Source organism: Puma concolor, chromosome A3, assembly GCF_028749965.1.
Source record: "Puma concolor isolate L17-30 chromosome A3, mPumCon1.1.hap2, whole genome shotgun sequence".
Classification (NCBI taxonomy): Eukaryota; Metazoa; Chordata; class Mammalia; order Carnivora; family Felidae; genus Puma; species Puma concolor.
Window position 1 is genome coordinate 26,595,970 of NC_141669.1, and position 15,682 is coordinate 26,611,651.

At 35.1% G+C, this 15,682-nt stretch overlaps 1 protein-coding gene across 15 annotated transcripts in view; it reads left to right on the forward strand.

Moving 5' to 3' along the window:
* The window catches only part of BIRC6 (baculoviral IAP repeat containing 6), a 224,586-nt gene that overhangs the window by 41,644 nt on the left and 167,260 nt on the right, over positions 1-15,682 (forward strand). For all 15 annotated transcript variants that reach the window (XR_015248981.1, XM_086700326.1, XM_086700335.1 and 12 more), the window contains exons 7-10: positions 2,401-2,623; positions 2,703-2,863; positions 7,157-7,215; positions 12,615-14,009. Coding sequence is in view for 14 of the 15 variants with exons in the window: in XM_086700326.1 (XP_086556452.1) it covers positions 2,401-2,623; positions 2,703-2,863; positions 7,157-7,215; positions 12,615-14,009 (1,838 nt within the window). In the remaining variant the exon portion in view is untranslated. The remainder of the gene's footprint in view (positions 1-2,400; positions 2,624-2,702; positions 2,864-7,156; positions 7,216-12,614; positions 14,010-15,682) is intronic.

The window sequence follows — 15,682 nt, forward strand, 5'->3', positions numbered from 1 at the left end:
ATTTGAGCAATTGATAGTATTTTTGATGGCCTGAGGACAGTTTTCTAAATGGGTAGGAGGAAATAAGATTGAGCACAGCTGGGGAGCTGAGCTAGGTACCTTCTGAATCTGTAAGGGGGAAAAGAAGGAAGACTTACAAGTGGAGAATGGGACTCTCACATTTTGATGGTGGGAGTCAGTAGAACTACTTTGGAGGGAGATTGAAGTTTTTAAAAAATAAATTGAGCACACCCTATTATCTGTTAATTCTACTTGTACTTATTTACCCCAGAGAACTAATTCCTCTTGTATGCAGAGAGGCATAAAAATGGTTGGAAGCTGCAGTTGTAAACATGGAGTCATCTTAAATACCTGTCAGGATGGAATAGCCAAACAAAATATGGTATACTCATAAAATCTATTATCCAACAAGTAAAAATAAAAGGAATCAATAGTTTGCTCTCTATTAATCACCTTCAGTAACTTTTAGGTATGCTATTTTATCAAAAGATCTGTTGTAGAATGATTCATATAATAGTACTTTTTCTTTAAAATGAAAAACCCTATATTATATGTATAAAAAATATTTTAGAAATATACCACTTAAACTCATAAAAGTGGTCATTTGGAGGTGGGAAAAGAGATTACTGGGATTGGATATTATAATTGAGTGATATTTAGCTTTATAATCATGTGTTACTTGTGTAAATAACATTTTAATTAAAAAGTTAAAACTTAGGAAAGAGAAAAATATATTAGGATTTAGCTGGAGGGAATCCAGTTGAAATATATGCTTGGGGGATGCCATGTAAAAGCAATTATGTAAGACATCTGTGTATTACAGATTATCTAGGATTTACATATGGATATAGGTAAGTTGTAGGTACCTTGTATAAAGAAATATGTACACCCCAAGGAATAGCATATTTTGTAAGTATAGTTTTTATTTCTTTGCCATGGAAATGAAAAAAAAAAGACTTTTTTTGGTAGAAACATCCTGGCATTTCAAATAATGCTGTGTAATTACAGCTAGTGAAAGTAAAAAAAGAATAACCAGAAAGAAACAAAGTAGTCACAAAGTTGGGGAGGTAATTTTTTCAGTGTAAAAGTTGATCCTGCTTTCAATATTTGAGAAAATTATTTTTTTAAGCTTTTTCTTTTAGTGTTTGTTTGTTTTTGAGAGAAGGGGAAGAGACAGCATACGAGCCAGGGAGGGGCAGGGAGAGGGGAGACACAGAATCTGAAGCAGGCTCCAGGTTCTGAGATGTCAGCACAGAGCCCAGGCTGGGCTCGAACTCGTGTAGCATGAGATCATGACCTGAGTGGAAGACCCACGCTCAACTGACTGAGTCACTCAGGTGCCCCCAAAATAAATTTTGTTTAGAGGTTATTTATCTGGTCTGGTCCTGTAGTTAACGTATAAGATGTATTTGTGCATCTTTTTTTGTTTGTTTGTTTTTTAAGTTTATTTTTGAGAGGGGGAGTGAGCAGAGGGAGGGGCAGAGAGAGAAGAAGAGAGAGAATCCCAAGCAGGCTATGTGCTCTCAGCCCAGAGCCCAGTGCGGGGCTCGATTCCAGAAATCATGAGATCATGAGCCGAAATCAAGAGTCGGGTGCTTAACAGACTGAGCCACCTATTCACCTACGTGTGTTCTTAATCTAGGTCATTTTATCCATACTCTATAGATCTTTTTGCTTTCAGATCTTTACTAAAAGATTTTTTGTGTTACGAATGGCATTTGTTGAGTTTTTACTCTATATCACTTATATTGTGGCCACTGATAAATATAAGTATGCATATAATTATATATAATTTAAAAATTGCTTTATTGAGATATCTTTGACGTGTAAAAATTACATATATTTAAGGTGTATAACTTGATGTTTTGGTACATGTACACTCTGAAAAGACCACCACAATCAAGCTAATTAATATATCTATCACCTCTGCTTAGTTGCCATTCTGTGTGTGTGCATGTGTTAAGATCTAATTTAAGATATTTGTTTCTCAAATTTCAAATATATAATACATTATTATTACCTGTTGTACCTTTATGGAGAATTTTAAACTGAAACAGAGTAGTTATTTATTTACAGTTGTAGGAAACTATGAGGAATTACCAGAACTTTAAACAATTTTATCAGTATGTTAATAGAGTATAAATTATACTGTAGTGTTCTGTGTCATTTGAGACTGACCTTCTATGTAATCCATTCAAGTGAAGAGTAACTGCTACCAAAGTGAGTGGTAGAATGTTAGTGATCTTGATCAGATGGAGTGATTTGGTATTTGAGTCTTTTTAATAAAGTCTAATTAATTGTTTTTTTAAAAAAGGAAAGATCCTGGAGTTCTCTTTTAATCTACAGATTTAATAGCTAAATGTTGTTCAGTAAACTTTTCCTTCCTTAATCTGTGTAAAGGTCTGAACACGAGAGACATTCCCCAAACTGCCCATTTGTGAAAGGTGAGCACACACAGAATGTGCCGTTGTCAGTCACTCTCGCAACAAGTCCTGCACAGTTTCCTTGTACGGATGGAACTGACCGAATATCTTGCTTTGGGTCGGGGAGCTGCCCTCATTTTCTAGCTGCTGCAACAAAACGAGGAAAGATCTGCATATGGGATGTTTCCAAACTTATGAAGGTATGTTTCAATTTTGAAGTGATAGATTAGTAGTTGAGGAAAAAAATCAGTTTTAAACTTAGGCTTTTCATTTGTTTAGGTGCACTTAAAGTTTGAAATTAATGCCTATGATCCAGCAATTGTACAACAGCTTATTCTGTCGGGAGAGCCAAGCTCAGCAGTTGAATCCAGGAGACCAACTTTGGCATGGCTGGAAGACTCCTCCAGTTGCTCAGATATACCCAAATTAGAAGGAGATAGGTATGTGAGGTTTTTTTTTTTAGTGGCATTTATAAAAGTTAGGTGTTTTCCTAAATTTTATATTCTCTTAATTCTAATTAAAGAGGCAGAAAAAAAATATTAGGTCAAGAGAGTGGAGAATAAATGTTCAGTTGTTAGATCTGAAAGAGCTCTGTGATTCTTGAGAAAAGTTTTCATTCAGAAATGCTATAGTCTGTAAAGCGTACTTTTATATTCTGTCTCAATCTGTGCCAACTGGAAATAATTGCTGCACTGAAAAATAAAGTCTAAATAATGAAATGAAATCCTCGGATTATAATTGAAGTTTTATCTTGTATATTTTTTCCTAGAGCAGTTGAACCAAATGATTTTGGCTTCCACTTTTTTTCATTAACACCTTAAATTGTATCAGTATCCTTGGATAGTGAAAAAAAAACTTCTGGCTAGGCAAGATGACCCAATTATGTAAAATAGTTTATCAGTAGTCAGCAGTGAGTTGAGGCATGATTGCTAAAGAGACATTCTGTAAAAATGCTGTGTTGGATTCTTTTCCATTCAGCTTTTCTGACAGTCTTGATTTCTGTAGCTGTATTTGATCTGCGTGGGGGTAAGAGAGTCAAAGTATAATCTCACTTCACCCACTCGTCTCCCAAGACACTGCAGTTGTAGCTCTGAACTCGGCTAGAACTATAGAGGAATGTCTGCAGTGTAGTCAGGTGGACCGAATAAAGGGTTCCACAAAGCACCCAACTTGTGGTAGGCAGTAGAAGCTACTCCCTTTTAAGATTCTGAGAGTAGCAATGTGAAATGGAGCCTATTTAACTATGGTCAGATGCCCTGATGCTGAGGAGGTCTATCATTTTTCACTTGCAGGGGCTTCTTATGTTACTGATGTGGGATCGATGTTATATGCCATAGTTCGTGGTTTAACAGTATTTTGCTTCATAGTCCCTTTGATGGCGTGTGTTTTCATTAAGAACTCATGTAAAATTTTATTAGTACGAATTATTTTATTAAGGGAATTAATGGAAAATTCACGATATATTAGTTGGGAAGGTTAGCTCTGTCTAGTCTGTCTTGGTAATGATAATGTATAAATTCTGGGTAGGTAAATGAATGTGGCCTGAGCTCTGGAACAGACTGAATTAAAGCTTCATGGTTGTTTTTAGTTATTATAAATCCCTGTGAGAACTTGATGGGAAAGCATCTGACCTATTATTTGAGTTTTGAGCACATTTGTCAATAGGACTAGAAAGTAAGTGTGCTTGAGGTCTGTGATTTTCTTAGAAGTTAGTGGAAAATTTATATAAGATGATGAAATTAGTATGTGCTTTTAAACACTTATTTACTTATTTTTTTATTATTTAAAAATTTTTTTTTAAACATTCATTTTTGAGAGACAGCATGAGCGGGGGAGGGGCAGAGAGAGAGGGAGACACAGAATCCAAAGTAGGCTCCAGGCTCTGAGCTGCCAGCACAGAGCCTGACGCGGGGCTCGAACCCATGAACCACGGGATCATGACCTGAGCTGAAGTCGGACGCCCAACCAACTAAGCCACCCAGGTGCCCCTGAACACTGATTTTAATTAGAACTTTTGTCTTGGGGTTTTGTAATTTGGGGATTAAAAATTGAATTCAAGACATACTCTTTAAGATTACACCGATGCGCGCGCGCACACACACACACACACACACAGACACACATACACACTCACTTAGGTAAAATGTACATTTTTGGTAAACGTGTATCCAGTATTTCAGGTGGGCAGGTACTGTGTGGGGTAGTGTGCTGGAGTTGGGATATAAATCTCTCTGCCTACTTTTAAGAGGCAGTCTTTCTAGGATAGAAGGACACTTTTCTCCTGAGAAAGTGAAGCGAATCATACAGAAAGAGTACTCTTAAGTTGGGGTGGCAGGAGGAAGCCGAAGAGGTGGAACTTCATAACTAACCTCAGTCTCCCTCTCTGGCCTTCCCCTCCCCCAGAGGCAGCAGGATTTCTGTTGTACTGGTAGTAAATATAATGAACTAAACTACTACTGATTTTGTGCTACAAGATACAATATATTTGGTTTTAAAATATACTCTGTGAGTTTCATTAGCTTGAAGAATTAATATTTAATTGAACAGATTAAAGCTTAGCCAAGATGCTTAAAGTAGTTAGTAGTATAGTTTGCCCACGAATTGTTTATAACCCTTTCTACTTAAAAGGCAACATTTCTTTTTTCTGAATTCATTCAGAGAAGAATTTTTATTTGGGAAGGAAGAATACTTATTTGGGGACACACTTAATTTTAATGAATTAACATTTTTGTCTCATTTGTATATTATGTTTTTCAAATGGGTAGAAATTTCCTGCATTTAATTTTGAAGTTGTTTATAGTATTGATGTATCAAAACTAAGGTATCCCTGTAATCTTCAGTTTTCAAAAACAGATAATCCCAACTAACCATTTAAAACTTACTTATAATATCTGGTTTATTTTGTACGTTTATTACTCTGCAAAAGATTTTGTGTGTGTACAAGGGTTCAGGAAATGTAGTGTGTATTATATACCTAATGCATGCTTAAAGTAGAAAAATTAGACAATACAGAGAAGTAACTTGAAGAAACGTAGAGTACCCATACTCACATCATTCGGTTATGTTTATATATATATATATATATATATATATATATATATATATATATTATATATGTTAAATTTTTTTAAATATGTATTTATGTTTTTTAACCCATATTTAAAAGTTTTATTGAGGTATAATTACATATCACAAAATTCACCCTTTTAGTGTACAATTCAATCATTTTACTCATGATTTTATTATGTAATGGTATGAGAATTTTTCTGTCATAAACTATTTTGAAAAAACTGTATTTTGAAAAACTTTAGAAAGAACTTTTTTTTTTTTTTTTTTCTGTTAAGGTGATTATCTGGCAACCCTTTGGAACATTATTTGTAATATTGTAAGTTATTTGTAAAGCCTATCAAGGTGCCTTGAATTTCTTCCTTAAAATATACAACTACTTTATTTAACCTTTTTTTCATTATAGGTGGGTAATACTTGGTTATTTTCCTTAATGTAAAAACCTTTCAATACTTGAAGCTTGTTGTATCTTGGTTTGGAGTTCTTCATTATGGGTAATTCCCAATCATTAATATTTCCTTTTGGGATTTAATTTTCCCGGTATCTTTATTACTTCTCTGAAACCAGCCAGTTAGTATTTAAATAGTTTGAGGCTAATCAGCAACTGATCTTGAACTTCTGCACGTTTTTCTTTGTTGTTGTTTTAAATTATAGCACAAAATTGTTTTATGGACAGTTACTTCTACTTGAAAAATTTAAAACACAGGAATTTGTCAAAAGTGTCTGAGTCCTCCCCCTCCCCCATATTTCAAACTTTTTTTAAAGGGAAATTACTAACTTATATTTCATTTAAAGCAAGTACCTGGTTATTTCAGTTGTAAGTGAAATACATTGTTTCAAAAAGGGAGAATTAATATTTACTTTCCTCCAAAATGAATCTTTTTATTTTTGTAATTGAGGTCATCAAAATTTTAGCACTGCTGTGGAAGTGCTGATTGTTAGACTACAGACACAGCCTAATATTGTGCCAGAGTGATCTTTTGTTATGTTTTTTTCTTGTCGGTGAACAATAGAGAGTGAGGATAAAGTTAATGCCAAGAGGGAGGCTGGCGATTTCTTGACACAGTGAAGAGTAAAGGAGGAACTATTGTCTCTTCTTAACCCCTGACTTCTGAGTTGTAATAGTTTCCCTGCTTGTCACAGAGTTCTTATCACCCCTTCCCAAACCAACCAAATACAAAACAAAAGTGAAATACATGCATGTGTGTGAGTACGTGTACATACACACCTATTTATGTAGCTCTTTTATTTTGTTCTAGGACAGCTTTCTGGAATTCTGTAACACAGTGTTATTAAAATTTTGCTACTAGAAGTTTGTACTTGATATTATTAGCTGCTTCTCTCTTTTATCCTTTTGTTTACCTAGACTATTTTCTGTCATACCTTAACGGTCTTCATATCCCTACAAATTTTATTATAGATTCTTAGAGGTTTCCACGCCCTTTTCCAGGCAGATGCTTATTTCATGATTTTAAGGTAATCCATTACCAGCATTATTAGTCACTTATGATCTCAGACTACTTATATGTCATTTAAGCTAGTTTTAATAGTTTTGTATGATACTTCTATTTGAGATACAAGGCAGTGGTCATTGTACTTTTTTCTTTGTCTCATATTATGTATACTTTTTTTTGGAAATTTAAATTATTTTTTGCTTTGTCTTTAAGTGACGATTTACTGGAGGATTCAGACAGTGAAGAGCATTCCAGATCAGATTCTGTGACAGGTATGTAAAAAAATGTTAAGTCTGTTTTTTTAAATCTTTGCAGTTGTTCATTTGTAGGTAAAGCTAAATATTACTTAATTCTAAATTTCTCAGTTAATGCAAACTCTGAATTTTCACTAATATACACAGAAAACTCAAATTTGCACATTAGAGGTCTTGAATTAGTATATATGGAGTCCCATACTTATATTTTAAATGGTACATATTCAAGCCAAACAGATTGAAGTGATTTTTATTTTTAATGTTTGTTTATTTTGAGAGAGAGAGAGCGCAGGCGTGCGAGCAAGCATGAGTGGGGGAGGGGCAGAGGCTCTGAGCTGTCAGCACAGAGCCCGATGCAAGGTTTGAACTCACAAACTGTGAGGTCATGACCTGAGCTAAGTCAGACGCCCAACTGACTGAACCACCAGGCACTCCTGAAGTGATAGTTCCACTGAAGTTTTGTCATAGATGTCAAGGAATTGACATTAAGACAGAATGTGTTCAGTTTATTTGCATAATTTATTCTGTGGTTATATAAAAGTAATACTGAAATTAAGATTCTTTATTCCCAAAATAAAACAGGTGAATAGAGAATAAATTTTAGAATATATTTTAAAATATAAAATCATAGACATTAAGGCAATCGAGTAAATGCTGCCTTTCTCATTATCTTATGACATATTAGGGTGAAAGACTGTACTTTGCATTTTAATGTAGTTTTTTATATAATAGGCAAGGCTAATTAATAGTACATCTTAAAATAATTTTTCTGTATCAATTCAAATTCTAACTCTGTTATTTATTATAGGCTGAATGCATTTCCTAATACATAATAATACATAAAAGAATTATGTTAACATCTGTTTAGAGTTTTGGGGACTGATTAAGATAAAAATATATAAAGCATAGAACCTGGGAAGCACCCAGTATTTTTAAAAAGTGACTTATTAAATTGTGGCTGTTTTGTAATGTCAAATCTTATGAACTAAGGATATGTGTAACTTGTGTGGAAGAGACACAGCTTTGTATAGAACAGTTGTCAAAAATTCGAGTAATTATAGAATGGCGAGTGCTTTCTAAATTCTGAATTGTCATGAAAAATTTTTAAAGCCCCCAAACAATGCTACACCTTGGGGTGGATTTGGGGTTAAACCTAACTTGTCTTTTGAGGTAGTTCGTAGCAATGAAAAAAATGTTTAAAGTAGGGAAATGTCCTGAATAATATACAATTGTATCATTAGCTCTTGAAAAATAAAGAATAGATTCATCAAAAAAAAATTTGGTTTGATGAAGATAGTGCTGTTTTCCCATTTTGTTGTCCTTTTGTAAAAACAGAAAAGAGCTACAATTGCATTTTCTTAATCTGATAAAAATAATAAACTGGTCACAGGTCACCTGGAGACCTGTTTAGAACTTGAACCCTTCTACTAACTCTTGTGTCTTGTCAAGTCAAACTCTCTGGGCCTTAGTTTTTCCTTTGAAAAGTGAAGTGTTTGAACTAAAATTTTCCTTTTTCTGCTCTCAAAGTTTTTGATTCTAACCATAACCTTTCCTTTGTATGCTGTAGCTTTGTTCTTTTCTCTGGGTCTAAGGATCTCAGTAGGTATTTTTGTAATTATAATGTCTCTTTGGTCTGTTTCCTTTTCCCTTTTCTACTTTTATCTGTTTCATCTATGCCTAGTTGCTCTTCCACACTTCCTTTAGATACTATAGTCCTGTTTACCTCACTTTCCAGTATCTAAGAAAGTCACCATGTATTTTTGTTGACTTTCTCTATGACACCTCATTTAGGTTTGGGATTGTTGTCCATATGTAGTATTAAAAGGTAGCTATGGTAAGAGAAAAAAATCCTTCTGGTTCAAAATTTTTAATTCCCTCCTTGTAGGATTTATAACTAGTTAATTCATTTGTAGGAAAATATGTACAGTAGTCCCCTCCCTCCTACTTGTGGTTTCGCTTTCCATGGTTTCAGTTACCTGTGGTCCATCCTGAAGCAGATGACCTTCCTTCTGACGTGGTCAGAAGGTCAGTAGTACCATAATGCTACGAGACAGTGCCTATGTCATTCACCTCACTTCATCTCCTCCCATAGGCATTTTATCATCTCCTCATGTAGGCATTTTATCTCACATCATCACAAGAAGAGTGAGTACAGTATAGTAAGATATTTTGAGGGGGACCACATTGACATAACTTTTATTACAGGATATTATTATAATTGTTCTATTTTATTATTAGCTGTTGTTGTTAATCTCTTAGTGTGCCTCTTTTGTAAATTACACTTTATCATATGTATGTATATGAATAAAATGTAATATATATAGGGTTCGATAGTATCCACAGTTTCAGGTGTGCACTGGGGATCTTGGAACATATCCCCCGCCTATGAAGGGGGGATTACTATATCTTCTAAGTTAATTTTATTATATTGAAAGATTATTGGTGAGTTTATGGAAGCTTGTGATATGAACAGAAGATGTGTTCTTTTCCTGAGGTATCTAAAATAAGTCATAGATGCTATTTCAAAACTTCACATTTACCAACTTTAGATGATTCCCATCAAAGTGAATGATGTGGTCTGAAGAATTGTGGAATGTATTTCTTAATTTCAAAAATGTGATGGAGACTAAGAGACTTTTACCTGTTTTCATGTGAAGGTTATGACTTTTGAAGTTATCTAGATGATGTCAGAGAGAAAAGTTTGGCCTTTGGGCAATATTACTGAGGATATAGGTAATAGTAGTAAGGATATATTGCTTCTTGTAAAGAGTGGGAAGAGTGTGTGACAGGAGATTGAAGAGGAGTTCAAACTGAAATTTGATAGTTTTAGAAAAATACTTAGGTAAAACCTCATTGCTACCCTCAGGAGGTTTGGCATATAGAACTGTTGGTTTCCCAAAATGATTATCAGGACAATATTGTATTGCAGTGTGTTTGTAGGTGTATAGTATAAACACTTGTTTGGTAGTCCAGTAGGTTTGAGAATTTATGAGATGAGATAACAGATTTTCTTACTGTACTAACAGTTGTTACTGTGCTTTGTCATCTTCTGAAATAGAATGCTTAAGTAGTTGGGAAGAAGCAGAGTAATAATGCCACTTCTTGTATTGCCTTTCTTTATTAATAGTCCCACCTTCTATTTTTTTTAGTGTTTTTATTTTTGAGAGAGAGCAAGCGAGCGAGCATGGGTGAGGGAGGGGCAGAGAAAGAGGGAGACACAGAATGCAAAGCAAGCTCCAGGCTCTGAGCCGTCAGCACAGAACCTGACGCGGGGCTGGAACTCACGAACCGTGAGATCATGACCTGAGCTGAAGTCGGACACTTAACTGACTGAGCCACCCAGGTGCCTCCCACCTTCTATTTCTTAAATGTGTGTTAATGTATGTAAATTATGGTTATTTTGTTTTTATGTCTCTGTAGATAGACAAACTAAAATAGATTTCTGACCATAACTTAAAATAAATAATTTAAAAAGTTTCAGTTTAGTTCAGTTAATAGTTGAGCATCCTCAAGATTGGTTATAGTGTACTACATGTTATCAGAATCTTACTGTCAACTTTTAATTTCAAATCTAAATTCACATCTAAATTAGACTTAATACATGGCAATATGGACAGACTGCATATGACTGTAGCCAGATGAGTGGTTAAATAAATGAACAGTTCCATTAGGACAATTAAATTGCTGAGTGTATAATCAAAATTTTCTTCTGTTTAACTAGAAATGGTTTCATTTTTAGGTCATAAAAGTGACATTATTTGAAGTGAGAAGATTATCCTCAGAAAATGGGAAATAATAGATAAAGCTGTCACTGAGCATTTTGAAGAAGTAGTAGATGATTTAGTAACAGAAATGGTGTGAACAGAACTTTCAGTGTTAAGTGTATGATGTTCCATGAATCTCACTTGCATGTTCTTTTACTTGGGCAGCTTTCAAACTTTCATGCAAGTTTCCTTGATTATTTTATATTTATTTCCTTTACTCTTTTGTATTCTTATCTAAATTTATAAAGCCAGTTCCACTGTTTTTTTTCTTTGTCATAAATACTTAGCTGTTATTGTTGCTAATAATGTTGTCGCCTGACTGATAGTATTTTTTGCAAGTGGGAAAAAAGCAGATTGGTTCAGACTTTCAGTTCAGCATCAAGAGATTATATCTGGTTTAGGGGTTGAGTGACCTCTCTTACAGGGTTGTGTGTAGAGAGACATGGCATGTTTGGAGTGTTGAGACTGAGAAATGACTTTTGTGCTCTTTATAAGGGGGCAGCTTGAGCACACAGTACACAAAAGGTCATTCATTAAGGGGTAATGTAGTTGACTCTAAACATAGTATAAATTAGCAGATAACACAGAAGACATTTGTGCTTCTCTTTAAAATGACATATTTTTGGAACTTTTCCTTTGTAGTTATAATTTTTTTCTAAGCTGAGCTTAGAGTTACATTGTGTACTATGATAATCAACTGATAATTAGCATGGTAGGGTGGGAGAGAGTAGAGGATGCTATGACTCCTTTTAAATGGTAAAGGAGAAGGAACTGACCCTATAATAACACTTCGTGGATATTCTATAAAGTGATTAAGTGACAGTTATAATGGTATGCAGTGTTTTTTGGTTTAGAATTGAAGGGCAGAACTCGTATTATTTTGATGCCAATAATGTCTCTATTCTTTAACCATTCTCCTAAATTAAAAAGGGAGGAAGGTTTGCTTACATTGTCAGGAGAATATATTCTGACTTGAAAATGATTTTGACTCTCTTAAATGGCCTCAGTGGTTTTCCTCAGTAAATTTATATTGGATTTGGTTAACTTCCCTTTAAATACTTAAAATTCTTCCACTTATGTAATTATAATGCACTGATTAGATGTGTAAAAAAAGAAAATTAATGAAAGCATTATAGTAAAGATTTTTTTTAAGTTTATTTATTTTGAGAGAGAGAGAGTGAGTGAGCAGGGGAGGGGCACAGAGAGAGGGAGGAAGAGAATCCCAAGCAGGCTCAGCACTGTCCGTGCTTAGCCCGACATGGGGCTGTATGTAACTCACGAACCGTGAGATCATGATCTGAGCTGAAACCAAGAGTTGAACACTTAACCAACTAAGTCACCTAGGTGCCCCATATACTAAAGATTTTTTCTTTTTTTTTAATATTTATTTATGTTTGAGAGAGAAAGCGAGTTTGAGGCAGGGGAGGGACAGAGAGAGGGAGACAGTGGATCAGAAGCAGGGTCTGTGCTGACAGCAGAGAGCCCGATGTGGGGCTCGAACCCATGAACCACGAGATCATGTCCTGAGCTGATGTCAAACGCTTAACCAGCTGAACCACCCAGGTGCCCCTACTAAAGATTTTTGATTTGCATTCTCAAGTTAGAATCTCAAGTTAGAATCCCAATTCTAATGAATATTGTTCCTTTTCAAAGGGCACACATCACAGAAGGAAGCCATGGAAGTGAGCCTTGATATAACAGCACTCAGCATTCTCCAGCAGCCTGAAAAACTCCAGTGGGAGATTGTTGCAAATGTGCTTGAAGATACTGTTAAGGATCTTGAAGAACTTGGGGCAAATCCTTGCTTAACAAACTCTAAGAGTGAAAAGACAAAGGAAAAGCACCAGGAACAACACAACATTCCCTTTCCTTGTTTATTAGCTGGAGGTTTATTAACATATAAATCTCCTGCTACCTCACCCATTAGTAGTAATTCTCACAGGTCACTGGATGGTTTAAGCAGAACTCAGGGTGAAAGTATATCAGAACAAGGGTCAACTGACAATGAGTCCTGTACTAATTCAGAATTAAATTCTCCTCTGGTAAGGAGGACTTTACCCATTTTGCTTCTTTATAGTATCAAGGAATCTGATGAGAAAGCAGGAAAAATATTTTCACAGATGAACAATATAATGAGTAAAAGTTTGCACGATGATGGTTTTACAGTTCCACAGATTATTGAAATGGAGCTGGATAGTCAGGAGCAGTTGTTGTTGCAGGATCCTCCTGTGACTTATATTCAGCAATTTGCAGATGCAGCAGCCAACCTTACCTCTCCAGATTCTGAGAAGTGGAACTCTGTGTTTCCCAAGCCTGGGACTTTGGTTCAGTGCTTGAGGCTGCCAAAGTTTGCAGAGGAGGAGAATCTTTGTATAGACTCCATAACTCCTTGTGCTGATGGAATTCATTTGTTGGTAGGACTACGGACATGCCCTGTTGAATCCTTGAGTGCAATAAATCAAGTAGAGGCCTTGAATAATTTAAATAAATTAAACTCTGCACTATGTAATAGACGGAAAGGCGAGCTGGAATCAAATCTTGCTGTAGTGAATGGTGCAAATATTAGCGTAATCCAACATGAATCACCAGCAGACGTACAGACTCCTTTGATAATTCAGCCTGAGCAGAGGAACGTTAGTGGTGGATATTTAATACTTTATAAAATGAATTATGCCACTCGGATAGTGACTTTAGAAGAGGAGCCAATAAAAATCCAACATATCAAAGACCCCCAGGACACAATTACCTCGCTCATTTTGCTTCCACCAGATATATTGGATAATCGAGAAGATGACTGTGAGGAGCCTGTTGAGGAAATGCAGTTAACCTCAAAGAATGGCATTGAAAGAGAAAAAAAGGCTGATATTTCTACTCTTGGACACCTGGTAATAACCACTCAGGGAGGATATGTAAAAATATTAGATCTTTCAAATTTTGAAATTTTGGCCAAAGTGGAACCTCCCAAAAAGGAGGGCACTGAAGAACAGGACACATTTGTTTCTGTCATTTACTGCTCGGGTACAGACAGGCTGTGTGCATGCACCAAAGGTAAGCAGATGGGTTTGTTTGGTTCTTCTACAAATCTTATAAAATCTGTGTATGTGGCATTCACTTATGTGCATACCTAGTATGAATTTTAGATCCATATAGATGCAGTGAAATATGTTTTTTTTTTAGAATGAAGTGGTAAATCTTTCTACTGTTTTAACATTTTAAAACTTTTTTCTACTGCCCTAGGTAAGGATTCTAATTGTAAATAAGTTAATAAGTCTCTCAGAAAGTATCTTCTCTGCTTTAACCTCAAGAAAATAACCTGCTGTTGTTTCTGTGAGTCCTGACTCTGCATCTGCTCAAATTTGTGGCTTTGGGCAAGTTACTTTGAACTCAGTAAACCTTTGTGTATTTATAAATGAGGATCAGAAGACCTGTTTTTAGGCTTCTTAGAATTAAATGAGATAATGTATGTACAGTTTTTGGCATAGAGCATATACTGGTCATTATTTCCTCCTGAAATAAAAATATTTAACAAATTACTAGTTTTGCCAAATAAACTTTCCTTGTCTGATTTACTCCCAACCTTTGGCTGATAGTTAAATCAGTTTTGCAACATCTGAGGCCCCATACAGAGTAACAAACAGTGTGCATTTTCCCTTCTCCTTTCTTATTTTATATATTTTAAGTTGGAAAGATAAAGCCGTTTTTGAAAAGGATTGCTGATCATAATAGGCACAATGAATAGTCTTATTGATAGTGTAGTAGGAGTTTAGGGCCAGGAGATGTTTGAAACCCAGGTAACTGTAACCAGTGCTTCAGAGAGGAACTGGATGTGAGGAAGTTATCCATCTCACTTGTGGTTCTTGGGAGGAAGTAACCTGAGTTTTTCCTCACTTTCATAAAGATTCCAAGAGTTTGGCCAAGAAGGGTAGTGGTGAATATAGTGGTTCATTCAGATTGCCTTGTTTGGAATACATCTAGTGAAATAAGGGGAAGAAAAATCTTGATATAACATCAAAATCCAAATCGATTAATTTAAAAAATGAGCAATGCAGAATAACTTCAATAAAACTTTGAATTAGAGTTAATAAAGTTTAGAAAAATCATTAAAATACTATGTGGTATGAAGGATAACTTGAATTCATTGATTACGTATGTGCCTGTTCACTGTTGTGAGAACTTTACTTCTGTTAATTTATTTAGTCATCGTGCCAACTTTATGAGGTATATACAATTACTGTCTCCATTTTACAGATAAGGAAACTGAAGGAAAGAGAGGTTAAGTAACTTGCCTAAGTCACAGAGCTAATAAATGACAGAGTCAGCATTCATACCTGGGGTATCTGTTGTCCGGGTGCTTAAACTACATTATATTGCCAGAATGTAACAAAAGCCAAAGTCTTGTACATTGAAGCTTTTGGAATCTTTAAATGTGAAAGTTTTTAAAAATGAAAACAATTTTACTTTGCCATAGGCCATCCAGAGTGGATTTGAAACCTGAGTGACCCTGCCCCAGGGCACATCTGTGTAAGATACTAATATTTTCCAGAAATGCAGTCAGGGTTTAATGATTTTAATTATTTGATGAGATATGCTTTTGGTGAGTCAGAGGAGAAGTAGTGTTTAAACAGGTTAATGTGTTCTTGGAGTTTGGATAATGAAAAGTTCTAGGAATTGATCTCATGTGAGAGAGAACTTATCCAGATGAATCGAAGGACAAGAAAAAG